This window comes from Coregonus clupeaformis, chromosome 11 (assembly GCF_020615455.1).
Source record: "Coregonus clupeaformis isolate EN_2021a chromosome 11, ASM2061545v1, whole genome shotgun sequence".
Taxonomy (NCBI): domain Eukaryota; kingdom Metazoa; phylum Chordata; class Actinopteri; order Salmoniformes; family Salmonidae; genus Coregonus; species Coregonus clupeaformis.
The window spans coordinates 13798379-13815206 of NC_059202.1; the positions used below are offsets into that span (position 1 = coordinate 13798379).

Consider the following 16828-nt stretch of genomic DNA (forward strand, 5'->3'; position numbering starts at 1 on the left):
CTGGGTCTGTGCCTCCCCCCAGTGGCAGCGATGCGTCCGATGACGCGGTGGTTGGTGGTCCGGAAGTCCTGGGGGAGGAAACACAGACACAACGGGCGGATGAAAACAGGCAGAAGTACAGTTCAAGGGAAATCCAAATACGTTGTAGCAAGGCAGAAGGCTGGTCAGAGTTACCGGGGTCGAAGAGTAGTCAGGAGTCGTAATGGCAGAAAGCAGGTCTGGTTTTCCTGGGGCAGAAGAGTATCCAAGAATCAGGCAGGTCCGGGGTCACAAAACAAGGGTGAGCCAGAAGCGGCGAGCACACAGGTTCGGGTGTGAGCTTTGCAGACGATCTGACAAAGGAGAGCTGAAAGACAGGACTTTAAATACTGGGAGAGGTTAGTGGGTAATGCAGCGCAGCTGGCAGAGTAATTAGAGCCGAGCAGAGCAGGGACAGGTGGAGCTCGTTAGGCTGAGTAGAGAGAGAGAGATGAGCAGAGTGGAAGATAGTGGAAACACATTAAGGTGGTAACCCGGTGGAGTGAGAGGGCTCATGACATAGGTAGTCTCCTCCCACTGTTCCAAACCCTGTCAGTCAATATGAATGAAGGTTGCGGGTGATATACATTTTTTTACTGTTGGATATCCTAACTCTGGCTGGATTCCAATAGTAATTACACATCACTTTGCACACCAGCATAATGTGATTTGCAGGTAGGGTTGCAAAATTCTGGTACATTTCCCAATTTTTCCACAAATCCAGTTTGGAACATTCCTGGAAATCCTTCTAGGATTTTTTTAAAAACTGGGAAATTTGGGGAAGTTACCGGAATTTTGCAGCTCTACTTGCAGGCCTGATGTGGCCTGTAAACCATGAGTTTGAGGCCACTGTATTAGGGTAAAGCTAGGGCTAAAAATAAGGCCTTATGAGATATGTAATGTATTGTCATAAAGAGTTTAATTATAATGATAACATTTGCCTAGGAACTCACTTGGTGAAGGGCACAGGACTGAAAATGAATGAATTCAACAACCATGTCTTTGTCCCTAACAAATATAGTCATTGGTGGTAACTCTACAATTCACTCAGAAAGGCTGGGAATTATATTGGAGGCGTGGCTTAGTGGGGGCATTACTCAAAATGTTCAAGCTGATACAACTCAAATCTGGACCCCCTACACAGTGACTATCGGTTTGAGCAATGACTACAAAATCACTTAATGTAACTGTACTCAGATATATTTAGTGCAACAGGTTTCCTCAAAAGTTTTGAGTAATGACACCACATTGGGGTTTACAGTGAGGAAAGAGAGGGCCAGAGGCATTGCTGTCTTAAAGGGCCGATCAACTATGTAAACATGTGTCTCATGTCTCAACCGCTCTCTGCTCTCTCTGAGCTCTAGGCTAAAGCCAACACAGAGGAAGACAAATGCTCTCTCTGAACTCTAGGCTAGAGCCAACACAGAAGAAGACAGGTCTCTACTCTCTCTAAGCTCTAGGCCAGGGTTCTTCAATTCTGGTCCTGGAGGGCCAAAACACTTCTGTTTTTTATTTCTACCTGGTAGTTAATTGCACTCACCTGGTGTCCCAGGTCTGAATTAGCCCCTGATTAGAAGGAGAGGATGAAAAACAGAGGTGTTTCGGCCCTCCAGGACCGGAATTGAAGAACCCTGCTCTAGGCTAAAGCCAACACAGAGGAAGACAGAACGCTTCTGAACTTTTTGAGTGGTTAACTGTTTTGTATTTACTGATTATATGTGAGATGCTAACATAAAAGTGTGGTAATCAGTTTCCTTTTTTTGTAAACTTATGTTACATTTGAGTAATGGTAAATTATAGTTTTTAAGGTTGGACTTTGTTCAACTCAAACATTTCAAGTATTGCAACTTATACTTAAAAAGACTGTCATGTTCACTTCACCATATTGATGTAATTTAACTTGTGTTTTTTATGTATAGAGAAATCAAAATAACTTAGTTGATTTACATGAAAAAAATGTGTATACTCAAAAAACAGCATTTGTATTACTCATATGAAGGTATTACAGCTCACTTCAGCAATTTAAGTTGAACTTTTTTGAGGTAATCAGTTTCAAAAAATGTTTTGAGTAGAATTGATCCAGTTTTACAGTGTGCTTATTGCTTGACAGGGATTGGATTTGGTGCATCATAGGCTGCGTTTACACATGCAGCCCAATTCCGATCTTCTGCCCAATTATTGGCAAAAGAGCTGATCTGGGGTCAAAAGCCCAATTAGTCAGAAAAATATCCGAAATGGACTGCCTGTGTAAACACAGCCATATTGTTCAGTCGGTTGGGGAGACTGGCGAGGGATACTTGCCAGATTGGTTTGACTGGACTGAGAAAACACATTTTGGAGGGAAAACAAATTGCCCTAGGTGTAGGTGTATTTTTTCCAGCACATTGTCATCAGAGAAGGGATATCAGCCATATCAGAAGGGATCTTTTGAGGACAAAGGATGCTGATGCAGACATGTACATGTTTATTTGCAATTATTTTAAGTAAACATTACAGCAAGGCACAATTGCCAATGCAGGGTGAATGGATATGTGATGGCTTAAAATGCTGCTAATAAAAGGTTAATTACCTACTGTGTACATAGGTTAGCTTACAAGTCCTTAATATTGTACATATTATCAAAAGTACAACGTTTCTCGACAGGCTATAAAAACACTGAGATGTGAAGTTTCATATCAGCCACTGAGTTAACAGTGGATCTGTTTAAAGCATGAACACTGATTCAGATAACCACTAGAAAATGAACAGTTCATACAGCACTTAAATAGAAAGTTCACAAATACGTCAATGTGACTATAAATATCAATCTCCAAAGTAATTTATAAAATTGAATATTGTGGGAGATGATATACATTTTGAGAATAATAACAATACATTTTACATTGCAGCAAGACCAAAGGTGAAATCTCCCAAAACATCCCAAGTTTAACAATCACTGCCATATACTGTGGAGGTAGGAAGGAAGAGCTGCACAGGTCTCTATCTTCAGCTTATTTCACATGCACTCAAACATGCTATAACCCTTTACATTTAATCACTGCTCTTTCAATTGCCTTAGTACACCGTTAGAAATGAGCCATTTTCAACACCCTGCATTATCTTGCAAAACAGATGCTTTCTCACATTCAATGAACACTCGCCAAAGATCACAATTAACCAAGAAAAACAATGACATCGCTAAGACAAGCCACCACTACTATAAACATAGATATAAGAGCATTTTAAATGAATGAAAGCTCACTTTTATCAGGGTACAAAAGCAAGAGTACAGTAAAAAAAGTGTAAGATCTTTCAGCAAGGCATTTAAAGCAGCAATCAGCAGTAGAAATAATAAAGTGTTTTCCCTGCCCGTTTTAGTAAAAAACAGATGGGGCTGGAGAAACGTAAGCACTAACAATTATAACCATAGCTCTGGATGCAAGGACTGACCATTCATGATATCCAAATTATAGCTTTAACCATGTTGTACATGTTTGTTTACATTTACTAATGTATGACAGTTGAACTAAGCTCATGAGGCATTTATACGTTATATTTTTCAAGAATCAATGGGTACATATCATTAATTTATAGGTCCAAAAATGTATGTAGCAACTGCTGATTGCCTTTTTAACTCCAACACCTGTATTTGATATTGTAGAAAAGTGCTATTTTGGTAGTTTAACCAGCTTTAATAAATTCCATACCATGTGGTATGGAATTGATATCAAATATATATTATGTGCTAAGTGATACCTAGGTCAGAGTAAATATTTCAACATACACATACAGTATGATAGAAGTTGCAATACTGTTACATAATATCAGTATCGCCACGACCTGCATGAAGCACCATCTATTATCATGTGTTTTGTAAGGACAAAACAATCCTTAAGTAGGAAACCAAGCATTTGATATGGCTGCCATACACTAAAGCAAAGTTTATAGACTTTCATTATTCCAAACATAAATGGGAGGTTAGCCTGAGGGACAGATCCTTGATGTTCCTGAGTCTCTTGTCAGAGTAACTGGAGTCACTAGAGAATACTGATGAACCAAACAGTTTGCCTTAACAGGTGGGTGTGGTTATATACCAGAGGCTCGTAAAGACATTTAATACAATACAAAACATGCAAGCTTCAAATGGTAAAATAAAAGTAAATAATTAATTAGAATCTTTGCCATAAATTACACAAGATAAATGTTATCTCCTCAGTTGATGCGGAACATCTGCCAGTCCCAACGGCTTGAGAAACATAAAAAGCATTTCGTTTTAAGGAACAAAAAAAAAGAACCCAAAAGAATTTAGACTACTATTACCCAATGAAATGGAGATAGCTTTTAAGAAGCTCAAAATTGCTCTTATTGATTCTATTTTGCCTGCTGAAGACTATCCATGAATCTCTAGGTGAGAGCTGTATGTGAATTTACAGTCAATGGTCTTACTGCAGTCTCACAGTGCAACCTGGTTGGATCCTCTTCCCGTAGAGGGTCAGATTTAACTAATGGAAGTGGCAAGTCCTCTCCCTCATTCACACCCACTGTTTTCCCCATGCCCTCTTCCTGCTTCTTTCTGCTCTCATACTCCACGTCCATCATTTCCTTCTTCTCTTCCTCTGGGTCTTTGACTTTGTGCACAATAAACAGGTGTCTGTTGAGAGACAGCCGAGATGCAAAACATAATCCACAGTACAGGCATTGGGGAGTGTTTTTATCGGTTTTATGCTGAGGTATGTGCTGCTGGAACTGTGTGCCATCCTCTGTGGTGAAACCACACTTAGAGCAGCGAAAGTGAGATTTCAGACGTTTGGTAGAGGAGCCTTCTAGGGCAGCACCATCCTTCCCCTCCCTCTGGGATGCCACCGCAGGTCTCTTTGAAACGAGCCCCTGCACGTCAAAGTTAAAGGATTAGATTTCAAGTGTAATTTTTGACAATGAGTAAAATGCAGAAAACATGAAAAACAGATCATACATATTGGTATTACTTTTAAATTTAAATAAGAAAATTAAAATCACCTCTCCCAAGACTTTGCTGGTATCCAGAGGGGCTGATTTTGACATTAGACTAAAGTCTGGATTTCTGATCCCATGCATCAAACTGATGTGGTTCTTCAACATGATGCTTGTGGTGAATGTTGTCCTCTCATCTGTGCAATACCTGCACAATAAGAATACATTATTTCATATACAAAAAAATAGTCATAAAATGTGGTAACCACAGCTTTGTTTTTACATGTTTGACCATTTCCTGCAGCACCACCCAGGGGCCAATCAGTGCCAGATATGCCCCAACCTTTCAGGAAGTAATGTACTTTAATGTAGATTTCAGGATAAATCTCACCAGCAGGTAAAGGTTTTCTTTCCATCGTGGTCATTGCGAATGTGTCTTCTCAAACTTGTAGAGGAATTGAAAGACCTCTCACACTGCCGACATGGATACCTCTTCAGTGACTACAGAAAGCACAGAGAGAAGATTTACTTAATTAGGGTTGAGCTGACTTGGGAATGATTTCATTTCATTAAGGGCCTGAAAGTTGTAAATTCCACATCTGAAATGGTCCCTAAATTATAATCTGTCCTATAATATAAAATGTTACAGCTAATTAGTTTGAATGAGCAACAAAATAACTAAGTTGCTCCTCACCCTCCCATGGCTGTTCTTCATGTGAGAGATGTAGGCTTCTCGGTCAGGCAACCAGTGCAGGCACTCTCCACAGGTCCAGCCAGCATTTTTCAGATTGGTCTTCCTGTCCCGAGCGGCCAAGTTGGCCCTCTTTCTGGTTGCATCAGAGTGTTTAATGGGAGTGTTTACCTTTGGCTGGTGGAATGCTGAGGTAACATCTTGGTGCTGTGCAATCATCTCTGTTGGTTTTGTGCTTTTCTCCACCTCCTCTTTGAAGATTCCTCCATGCACCCCCTGTAATATAGGCAGACATCTTTGAAAAAGACAGAACCAAAAACATAACATTATGGGCCCCATTTTATGTCAATGTGACTAGGTTGAATTTGAGGATGATGCAAACCTTGAAATGCTGCATTAACGACTGCTTTTGGATGAAGATTGAAGTGCACTCAGGGCACTTGAACACACAGGTAGCAAGCTTTTTGGCATTCTGATGGAAGTGTTGAAGCAATAACTGCTTTTTCTTGAACACTGTCTCACAAGAACACTTGAAGATTAACCTGCAACAGAAAATCAACACAATTAGAGCATAAACAGCATTACAAACAATCATGTAAAACTTTAAGATGGGTTAGCAAATATGCAATTTCAGAACATGCATTTAGTTAAACTCACTGAGGAGACACTATGCTGCCGTTGTGCTTAGTTGTCAAATGCATTTGAAATCCATCGGAAGACTTGAAGGCAACTGGACAGATAGTGCACTTATAGAAGACCTCACAGTGTTTTTCTTCAATGTGACTCTTCTGCACATTAAATGACATGAAAACCATATCACAGTGAAGACACCTGAAAGAAAACAAAGGATTTAGAAAAGGTGGCCAATGTTATAGAACACTTTTGTGATATGTATACACCGAGTCCCATTCAAGGTCCTAACAAAAGCATATACTTTAGTATTGATTTACTTATAGCCAGCCTTGCGTGCATAGTGAAGACAGTTCTCCTTCACATGCTTCTGTATGTCCACAGAGCGACTCAGCGCACCACACTCAGGGCAGCAGTAAGGGGACTTGTGGGCATGAATACGCTGGTGAGCCTGGAAGCTGCACTTGTTCGGTAGCAGCATTGGGCACACCTTACACATCTATACAGAAAAAAATAATACAAAGCAAAACGTATAGAAATACTGTCATTATTACCTGGCCTATGAAAGTGAACATCTCAGCAATTACCATAATTTCAATTCAATCTTTACTCACCAGTCCCTTCATTTCTTCTGACAGACTCTGGTAATGGCCTGCGAGACCTCTGTAGTCTGATAGCTGCTTGTTACACTCCAGGCAGCGGAGTCTGTGGCGGATGACTTTGTCTGGATAGAGGGGCATGACTGGTTGGGTTTTAGGTGAGGATAATGGGGGCACATGGGAGCCCACATGCACAGAGGATTCAGTGATCAAGGGTGCAAACATCTGTCCCTCTGCAATGGGCTTCATGAATAGCTGTGTACACTGCATCACCACACCTTTGTTCTTATGTTCCCGTGCATGTGCCAGCAGGGCACACTTGTTGAAGAATACCATGGTTTTAGCACAGTGGGTGCAGGCTACTTCAATGTGCACACTCCTCCTGCCATAATGATAGGCGAGACTCCTCTCTACCCCAAAGGAGTCCCCACATTCAAGGCAGCAATATCCACGTGGTGGCAAGTTGATGTTGCTCTCAGGTGGTGGGTTCAGGTTGGGTACGAATGTGGGTACAGGGTTGGCATTGTTTAACAGTCTGTTTAAAGTACCTGCTGCTGTGCTCGGAATGGCAGCACGTGGATTAGGGGCATCTTTTTTTACTTGATGCATCAATGGGACAGTGCTGCACACCATAGAGGAGGAAAGTGCATGTTGTTGGCTCTGTTGATGGGAGGTGGAGCGTGCTGCGACTGATGCAGCAACACTGTGAGGGACTAGGTTCAGGTTAGCTAAGTGCATTGCCTTGGGAAGGAAGCTTGTGTTGGGCGAGTTGCCCGTTTGAACTGATGAAATCCTCTTTTGTGTAGAAGGCCCGTGCTGGGCAACCGGCATAGGTCTCATTACAGGACTACTTATATTATGAAAAATAGTTGGGCACTGCATTGGTCTTGGCCTCTTGCAGTTCCCCTTTAATTTGTCATCAGTAACCTTTGATGGCAGAATACCAACTGGTGTACTTTTGGTGGGCATATCAACAATGATATCGCTTATCACATTATGAGAGGGATAGGGAGACAAACTAGAGTAGGCCTCCTCAACAACAATTCTCTGGGATGGGGAGGACTCAACAGAGTGGATCTCCTCATTTTCTGAATCAGGTACTACACTGGTAACCGTGCGCTGGATTTGCCCAGTCGTGGTTTTAATGGTCTTTATTCTGACCCTCGGTATGGCTGGGGGTGAGCCAGATGTCAGTGCTGGGGATCCCTTGCCACTGCTGTCACTGCAAATGCTTACAGGACTGTCAGGTGGTTTCATTAACCGCTTCACAGCTTCAAGAGGACTCCTGGGACTTTGTGGTGACATGGGCATTTTTGGACTAACCTTCATGGTGCAGTCATGAGCCACTGATAAGTCTCCAGAGTTTGGTGGTTCACTGGGATCCTTTCTGGCATTCAGAGCCACTAATGCCTCAAGGCAAGACGATAGTTTGGATGTTGGAGTTTTGACACATGGATGAGAGGTGGGCATATTAGACGTAGTCACTATATTGTTACTGCTTGACTCAATAATGTTATTATCATTTGTAGGGAGCACTGCACTACTATGACAATCTCCCTTGTCCTTCTGGTTACTGGCATTCCTGTCAGGCTTCGCCTCTGTTCTGGTATCCTTTGATTTGATAGATTCTCCTTTGCTCCTTTGAAGGTTCTCAAGTTCTTCACAGTCTACTTCATGGCACTTGTCAAACATGCTGTAAGACAGCTGTTTTTTCTGATTGTCTGACATTAGGGGTTCTGCAGACATAAATATAGAGGCAGCAGGGAAGTAGGGTCTCTCTTGTTTTGGATGGATATCAACCCCATTGCTTGGGGAGTCTTCAGATTCTGGACTAGAGATGGGGCTGAACTGGGAAAAGGACTGAGAGAAGGACGGTGTTCCTTCAGGTTTGTGCTGGACGGGGGTCTTCCCTAAGAGTCCTCTTGAGCCATTCCCATTCAAAGCACACACAAAAGACTTAGAACCACAGTGGCCTATCTGATGAGAGTCCATTGAGGCCCCTGACCCCCTGAACCCATTTTGCAATGGGTGTCTGAAATGTGGGCCCTCTCCACCACTATCAGATGACTCCTGGTGACTTGTGTTCTTTACTATAACACTGACAGCAGGAACATCAGACACACCTACAGCTTGATGAACAGATACAGTGTCCTCCATACACATCTCTGTGTGTTTCAGCTGACCTTCTGCCTCATCATGACTCTCCTGGATGGGTTCTTTAGCATCCAAACTGGTGGCATCAGGGATGTCAAAGGCAGCCAAAAGATCATCAAAATCAGGGGTCTTCATGTCACCCATGTTTGAAAGCTTACAAAAACCTGAGGAAAACATAAAGAGGTCAAACATGAGCACATAAACTGGGGTACCAGAGATGTGGCACATTCCCTGAAGATAGTGATGTTGAGAAGAGTTATTTACCATTTGGCTCTCGATTATGTTTGTTGCAAAAATTCTGCAGGGTTGTCAGTTTAAGTCATGATGGGCTGCTCCCTCTGTGCAGATACCTGAGATCAATTAATAGGAAATAGGTTTACTTTAGTACATTATGGACATTCAGTCAGCTAGCTAGCTTGTAATGCTAAAAAGTGTAGTTCACTGGCTAGCTAAGTTAGCTGTCAAATAACTGCGTCTAGCCATGAGCCAAGTGGATAGTTCGCTAACTAGTACATCTCCAGCTGGCTAGCTAGACACAGCAAAGTGTAATTGAAGTTGAACATTGATAACTAGATACACAATATATCACCAAACAACGTATTGTGAGCAACATAACTTTAAACTGTAAATATAGTCAGAACATGTGAATACAGAGGCTGTAGTTATCAGGCTAGCTGTGTAGGTAATGTTTGCCAGTGTGCTAGCTAATTATCTAACTAACGTTAGCTGGCTCGCATTTTTTGACACTTGCAGATCTAGCTACCATTAGCCAACTAGCGCTAAATTAGCGAGCTAGCTAACGTTAAACGACAAGCTAAATCATCTACTAACGCGTTAGTTAAGGTTATCTTTAAGGTAAAAAATATATTCGAGCATAACGTTATAGCCTAATGAGTTAAAAAGTATAATTCACCTATTTGACAATTAGTTAACACGTTGCATCCATAAATCATTCCAGGCCTCATTCTTTCGGGTGGATTTCTTAATTTGCAACAAAACAGCTAGCAAGCTTCTAGCTTATCGCTTGCTTGCTAACTCGCGAGAGCTAAAAACATTTGTGTCATCTCGCGAGCATGATGTGAAAATGGATTGATCGGTCACAAATCGATGCAATGTTGGAAGCTATCAATGCGATCTGTTTCAGTAAATTTGATGTGAAAATTCTACAGTTCCTCTCCTGTACCAATCCTTCCAGCTAGCTAGTTGCTCAGAATAACATTTTTGCTGAGCTCTCTAGCTAGCGACTTTAGCGCGTAGCGCCATCTTCCTGACGCAATTCCTCTAGGATCAGTGCTGCTATCCGGCATCCTTGGGAGGTTCTTACCTTAACCCCAACCTTAACCACAACCACAACCACAACCCTTGCCTAACCCTAACCTTAAGCTATAACTTCACCTTTTGGGTGACCCAACCAAAATTAACATAGAAATGTGAGTTATAAATCTGTCATTCTCATTGAAAGCAAGTCTAAGAAGTGGTAGATCTATTTTATGTGCGCTATTTCTATGCTTTCTGTTTTTAAATTTCGTCTCTTTTACTTTTGGTTTTGTACACCAGCTTCAAACGGCTGAACATAATACAATAGTTTTGGTTATGGAAAATATATTTCACAGCGGTTTAGGTGGTACAATGATTCGCTACACTATACTTGCTTATTTTGTCACATAAACTGAAATGAGACAAACTATTTGAATTTTAGCAACCAGGAAATGGCGGAGCCATTTATGCATATACTGATACGGTGACTGAGTTTATCAGGAAGTGTATAGGAGATGTTGTACCCACTGTGACTATTAAAACCTACCCTAACCGTGGATAGATGGCAGCATTCCATGCGAGAAATTGCCAAGAAACTGAAGATCTCATACAACGCTGTGTACTACTCCCTTCACAGAACAGCACAAACTGACTCTAACCAGAAAAGAAAGAGGAGTGGGAGGCCCCGGTGCACAACTGAGCAAGAGGACAAATACATTAGTGTCTAGTTTGAGAAACAGACGCTTCACAGGTCCTCAACTGGCAGCTTCATTAAATAGTACCCACAAAACACCAGTCTCAATGTCAACAGTGAAGAGGCGACTCCTAATAATGGGACCCATCTCGTCCAAAAAGTTGATTCAAGTTTGCCAAAAAGCTCCTGGATGATCATCAAGACTCATGGAAGAACGTTCTATGGACAGATGATTCAAAAGTCTAACTTTTTGGACGACATGGTTCCAGTAATGCCTGGCGAAAACCAAACTCTGCATTCCACAGTAAGAACATCATACCAAAGGTCAAGCATGGTGGTGGTGGTGTGAGGGTTTGGGGATGCTTTACTGCCTCAGGACCTGGACGACTTGCCTTAATAGAAGGAACCATGAATTCTGCTCTGTATCAGAGAATTCTACAGGAGAATGTCAGACCATCCGTTTGTGAGCTGAAGCTGAAGCGCAGCTGGGTCATGCAGCAAGACAATGATCCAAAACACACAATCAAGTCTACATGAAAATTGCTAAAAAGCAACAAATTGGAAGTTTTGGAATGGCCTAGTCAAAGTCCAGACCTAATCCCAATTGAGATGTTGTGGCAGGACTTGAAACGAGCAGTTCATACTTGAAAACCCACACGTCACTGAGTTAAAGCAGTTCTGCATGGAAGAGTGGGCCAAAATTCCTCCAGAGCGACGTGAGAGACTGATCAACAACTACAGGAAGCATTTGGTTGGAGTCATTGCAGCTAAAGGTGGCACAACCAGTTATTGAGTGTAAGGGGGCAATTACTTTTTCACACAGGGAAATTGGGTGTCGCATAACTTTGTTTATGAAATAAATATGTAATTGTTGTGTTATTTGTTCACTTATGTTCCCTTTATCTAATATTAGGTTTTGGTTGAAGATCTGATAACATTCAGTATCACAAATATGCAAAAGTAGAGAAAATTAGAAAAGGGGCAAATACTTTTTCATAGCACTGTACATATATATATTGTGATGTCACGAGAGGCTACACAGCTTTCAGCGGGATTGCTCAAGTAGTGCAAGGAGACCAGGTTCAACCAAAACAAGGATTTTATTAAAGGTCTTGGGAAACTAACGAAAGTATAACACAATACTGTTCTCTGGTGGCTCTTAAGGGTTAACAGTTCAGGGATGTCTCTTCCACATCCAAAATCATAACTCTCCCTCGCTCAAATAACTTTTCCCCAGTCTTACTGTCTTCCACGTTGCAGCTAGTGGCCAACCCAGCAAAACGTCCTTCCAAATGTCCCACACGTATTTCCACAGGTGCATATATCCAAAGGTGAGTATTTCCCAAAGGTAAGTATCTCCAAATCCTTATATTCCTCATGGAAGTGGACGTGCAGCACTCTTGTCCTCCCGAGAGCCCAGGTTGGAGACTGTGTCTCTTCCCTTCCCAAACCTTCAGCTCATCAGCTCCTCATTTGTTTCAGCTGCGTGGGAAGATTGGCCATAGAGGGGTGGAGTTCCCGACCATACCAGCAGATGGAGCCATAGCTGTCTGGGTTTGCAGCCACCTCAGGGGATGTAACGTCCCTCCAGGACACAGCCTCTCGTGACATCACACATCCCCCCTCCTCGGGACCGACGTCCTCGTCGGGTAAAGGCAGCGAAGAAGGCATCACGCCGGGAGAGGGCGTCCGCATTGCCGTGGTGCTTGCCAGCCTGCTCTCTCTTCAACTCCTCCACCTCTAGGACCAGGGACTCAGCCTCCTGTTGTCTCTCCTTGAGTTTCTTACTGAACGCATCAGCCTTGGTTTTAGCAGAGTTTAGCTTCTGTTGAGCAGCTTTCAATTCCTTCTCTCTCTCTGCCTCCGCATTCTTCATCTTGTTCTCCAACACCTTGTACTTCTCCTCTGCCTTCTTCTGGACCTCCTTACTACTGCGCAGGGTCTCCTCACACTCCTCGATGGTCCTGCGCAGCCTCTCCAGCTCCTCCTGTTGCTTATGGAAGGAGCTCTGTTGGAGTTTAGCCTGGAGGATATCTAACTCTTCTGTCTTCATGTCTAACTGTTGCTTTACCAAACGATACCTCTCAGCGGTCCCCTTCAGACCAGACAGTTCTTTGTCCAGATTCTGTAGCTCCGTCTCTGTGTCGGTCTGGGCACCTGCCATCCCTATCAGAGCCCGGGCGGGAGTGAGTAATTCGGAGGATTGCACCGGAGCCTTCCCAGGATGAGTCTTGCCTCTCCGTTTCCGAGGTACTCGGGTTATCCTCTCCTGAGACTCTCTCCAGAGTGGGTAAAAGGCTGGGCAGTCTCGTCCAATTAGGACAGGGACGGGGAGGGGAATCAACCACCCCCGCCGTCGTGTGTATGGTTCCCCGTGTGCTGGTCATTGTAAGTTCAGTAATGGGGTATTCTCTGGTGTCCCCATGGACACAGGAAACTGGGAGGACTTTCCCCGGGGTCAGACACGTTGGGCCCAGCAAATCCTTACGCACCAGGGTGGCCCGGCTACCAGAATCCAGTAAGGCCTCCACATCATGGTGATTCACAGTTACCGGGCAGGTGGGGGGGTCGATCTGGGCCGCCATCTACGACTCCCAAGAGCGAGGCAAAACGGTGTGTGGGTGCTGAGCTGGAGGACTCCGCAGTGGGCATAGGTTCATCGGCTGGTTTCCCACACTGCCAGGAGATATGTCCCATCTCCCCACACCGGTAACACTGTCGAGTTTCCCCCTCCTGGTGTACTCTTCTTGGACCCGCCTGGTTTCTGGCTCCCCCTGGAGCCGGGATAAGTCCTGACGTGGCTGGGTTCGAGACCTTGGGGTCCTTTGGACGGGTTCTTCCCATTTGTGGTGGGGCCGCCCTCCTGGGGTCTTTTTCGGGAAGCATTCAGCATCTCCGCTGTGGCCTGGTACTTTTCCACAGCTTCCACGGTCAGATCAGCCGTGGTCAAGGCCTGTTGACTGATGAACCGTTTTGCCTCATAAGGCAGGGCGCGTGAGGTAACGATCCACCACAACGGCCTCCACCACCGCCGCTGCTGTATTCCTCTGCGGATCCAGCCATTTCCTTGCGATTCGGACAAGTTCATGCATCTGCGCCCGAGGAGGTTGGTCTGGTTGGAAGGTCCAGCTGTGAAAGCGCTGGGCCATACCAAACTTTGTGAGTCCATATCTGCTGAGGATCTCAGACTTCAGGGCATCATAGTCAGTAACCTGGTCAGGGCCCAGGTCCCGGACAGCATTCAGCGATTCCCCGGTTAGAAAGGGGGCTAACAGACCAACCCACTGTTGCTTGGGCCAGGCTTCCCTAGTGGCCGTGGCCTCAAATGCATGCAGGTATGCCTCAATGTCATCGGTAGCTCCCATCTTAGATATAAAGTCACTTGCCTTTATTGGGCGGGTATTTTGGACCACCCTCTGTCTCTGCAACTGCAATTCCTCTGCCTTCAGAAGGTTGGCTTTCTTTTGCTCCTCCAAGAGAGCCACGTTTGCTTGCATCTGGGCTTGCTGGCCAGCAACAAGGGCTTTCAATATGTCCTCCATTTCAGTCGGCGGGGAGCCTACGGCCAACTTGGAAAACTGGGTGATCAAACCTTCGGTATCCTCCTCTGACATGCACTATTAACGCTTGAGCGTGCCCGTATTCTCCACCATCTGTGATGTCACGAGAGGCTACACAGCTTTCAGCGGGATTGCTCAAGTAGTGCAAGGAGACCAGGTTCAACCAAAACAAGGATTTTATTAAAGGTCTTGGGAAACTAACGAAAGTATAACACAATACTGTTCTCTGGTGGCTCTTAAGGGTTAACAGTTCAGGGATGTCTCTTCCACATCCAAAATCATAACTCTCCCTCGCTCAAATAACTTTTCCCCAGTCTTACTGTCTTCCACGTTGCAGCTAGTGGCCAACCCAGCAAAACGTCCTTCCAAATGTCCCACACGTATTTCCACAGGTGCATATATCCAAAGGTGAGTATTTCCCAAAGGTAAGTATCTCCAAATCCTTATATTCCTCATGGAAGTGGACGTGCAGCACTCTTGTCCTCCCGAGAGCCCAGGTTGGAGACTGTGTCTCTTCCCTTCCCAAACCTTCAGCTCATCAGCTCCTCATTTGTTTCAGCTGCGTGGGAAGATTGGCCATAGAGGGGTGGAGTTCCCGACCATACCAGCAGATGGAGCCATAGCTGTCTGGGTTTGCAGCCACCTCAGGGGGATGTAACGTCCCTCCAGGACACAGCCTCTCGTGACATCACAATATATATATATATATATATATATATATATATATATATATATACAGTTGAAGTCGGAAGTTTACATACACTTAGGTTGGAGTCATTAAAACTTGTTTTTCAACCACTCCACAAATTTATTGTTAACAAACTATAGTTTTGGCAAGTCGGTTAGGACATCTACGTTGTGCATGACACAAGTAATTTTTCCAACAATTGTTTACAGACAGATTATTTCACTTATAATTCACTGTATCACAATTCCAGTGGGTCAGAAGTTTACATACACTAAGTTGACTGTGCCATTAAACAGCTTGGAAAATTCCAGAAAATGATGTCATGGCTTTAGAAGCTTCTGATAGGCTAATTGACATCATTTGAGTCAATAGGAGCTGTACCTGTGGATGTATTTCAAGGCCTACCTTCAAACTCAGTGCCTCTTTTCTTGACATCATGGGAAAATCAAAAGAAATCAGCCAGGAACTCAGGGAAAAAATTGTAGACCTCCACAAGTCTGGTTCATCCTTGGGAGCAATTTCCAAACGCCTGAAGGTACCACGTTCATCTGTACAAACAATAGTACGCAAGTATAAACACCATGGGACCACGCAGCCGTCATACCGCTCAGGAAGGAGATGCGTTCTGTCTCCTAGAGATTAACGTACTTTTGTGCAAAAAGTGCAAATCAATCCCAGAACAACAGCAAAGGACCTTGTGAAGATGCTGGAGGAAACAGTAAAACAAGTCCTATATCGACATAACCTGAAAGGGAAGGGAAGAAGCCACTGCTCCAAAACCGCCATAAAAAAGACAGACTACGGTTTGCAACTGCACATGGGGACAACGATCGTACTTTTTGGAGAAATGTGTCTGGTCTGATGAAACAAAAATAGAACTGTTTGGCCATAATGACCATCGTTATGTTTGGAGGAAAAAGGGGTAGGCTTGCAAGCCGAAGAACACCATCCCAACCGTGAAGCACGGGGGTGGCAGCATCATGCTGTGGGGGTACTTTGCTGCAGGAGGGACTGGTGCACTTCACAAAATAGATGGCATCATGAGGAAGGACAGTTATGTGGATATATTGAAGCAACATCTCAAGACATCAGTCAGGAAGTTAAAGCTTGGTCGCAAATGGGTCTTCCAAATGGACAATGACCCCAAGCATACTTCCAAAGTTGTGGCAAAATGGCTTAAGGACAACAAAGTCAAGGTATTGGAGTGACCATCACAAAGCCCTGACCTGAATCCTATAGAACATTTGTGGGCAGAACTGAAAAAGTGTGTGCGAGCAAGGAGGGCTACAAACCTGACTCAGTTACACCAGCTCTGTCTGGAGTAATGGGCCAAAATTCACCCAACTTATTGTGGGAAGCTTGTGGAAGGCTACCCGAAATGTTTGACCCAAGTTAAACAATTTAAAGGCAATGCTACCAAACACTAATTGAGTGTATGTAAACTTCTGACACACTGGGAATGTGATGAAATAAATAAAAGCTGAAATAAATCATTATCTCTACTATTATTCTGACATTTCACATTCTTAAAAGAAAGTGGTGATCCTAACTGACCTAAGAAAGGGAATTTCTACTAGGATTAAATGTCAGGAATTGTGAAAAACTGAG

At 43.7% G+C, this 16828-nt stretch overlaps 1 protein-coding gene across 2 annotated transcripts; it reads right to left on the bottom strand.

The window, feature by feature from the left end:
• Nucleotides 1–2459: 2459 nt before the first annotated feature.
• LOC121576607 (zinc finger protein 592) lies at nucleotides 2460–10289 on the bottom strand. 2 transcript variants are annotated; one of them, XM_041889867.2, is made up of 10 exons: nucleotides 9935–10289; nucleotides 9286–9371; nucleotides 6883–9185; nucleotides 6589–6767; nucleotides 6296–6469; nucleotides 6021–6180; nucleotides 5810–5914; nucleotides 5339–5448; nucleotides 5014–5155; nucleotides 2460–4884 (listed from the first exon to the last, which is right to left on the bottom strand). In XM_041889867.2, exons 3-10 carry the CDS (start codon nucleotides 9163–9165, stop codon nucleotides 4402–4404), a joined length of 3636 nt encoding a protein of 1211 aa, XP_041745801.1. In that variant the 5' UTR covers nucleotides 9166–9185; nucleotides 9286–9371; nucleotides 9935–10289; the 3' UTR covers nucleotides 2460–4401. The 2 variants fall into 2 exon arrangements, with proteins under 2 accessions (XP_041745801.1, XP_041745800.1); XM_041889866.2 differs by having other exon boundaries at nucleotides 5642–5914.
• Nucleotides 10290–16828: the final 6539 nt, after the last annotated feature.

Coding starts and splice junctions, on each gene's coding strand:
- LOC121576607 (XM_041889866.2), bottom strand. CDS start 9,165: ATGGGTGACATGAAGACCCCTGATTTTGATGATCTTTTGGCTGCCTTT. Junction 6,181..6,295: donor GGCAGCATAGTGTCTCCTCA/GTGAGTTTAACT, acceptor TTTCTGTTGCAG/GTTAATCTTCAAGTGTTCTT. Junction 4,885..5,013: donor CCAGCAAAGTCTTGGGAGAG/GTGATTTTAATT, acceptor TTTGACGTGCAG/GGGCTCGTTTCAAAGAGACC.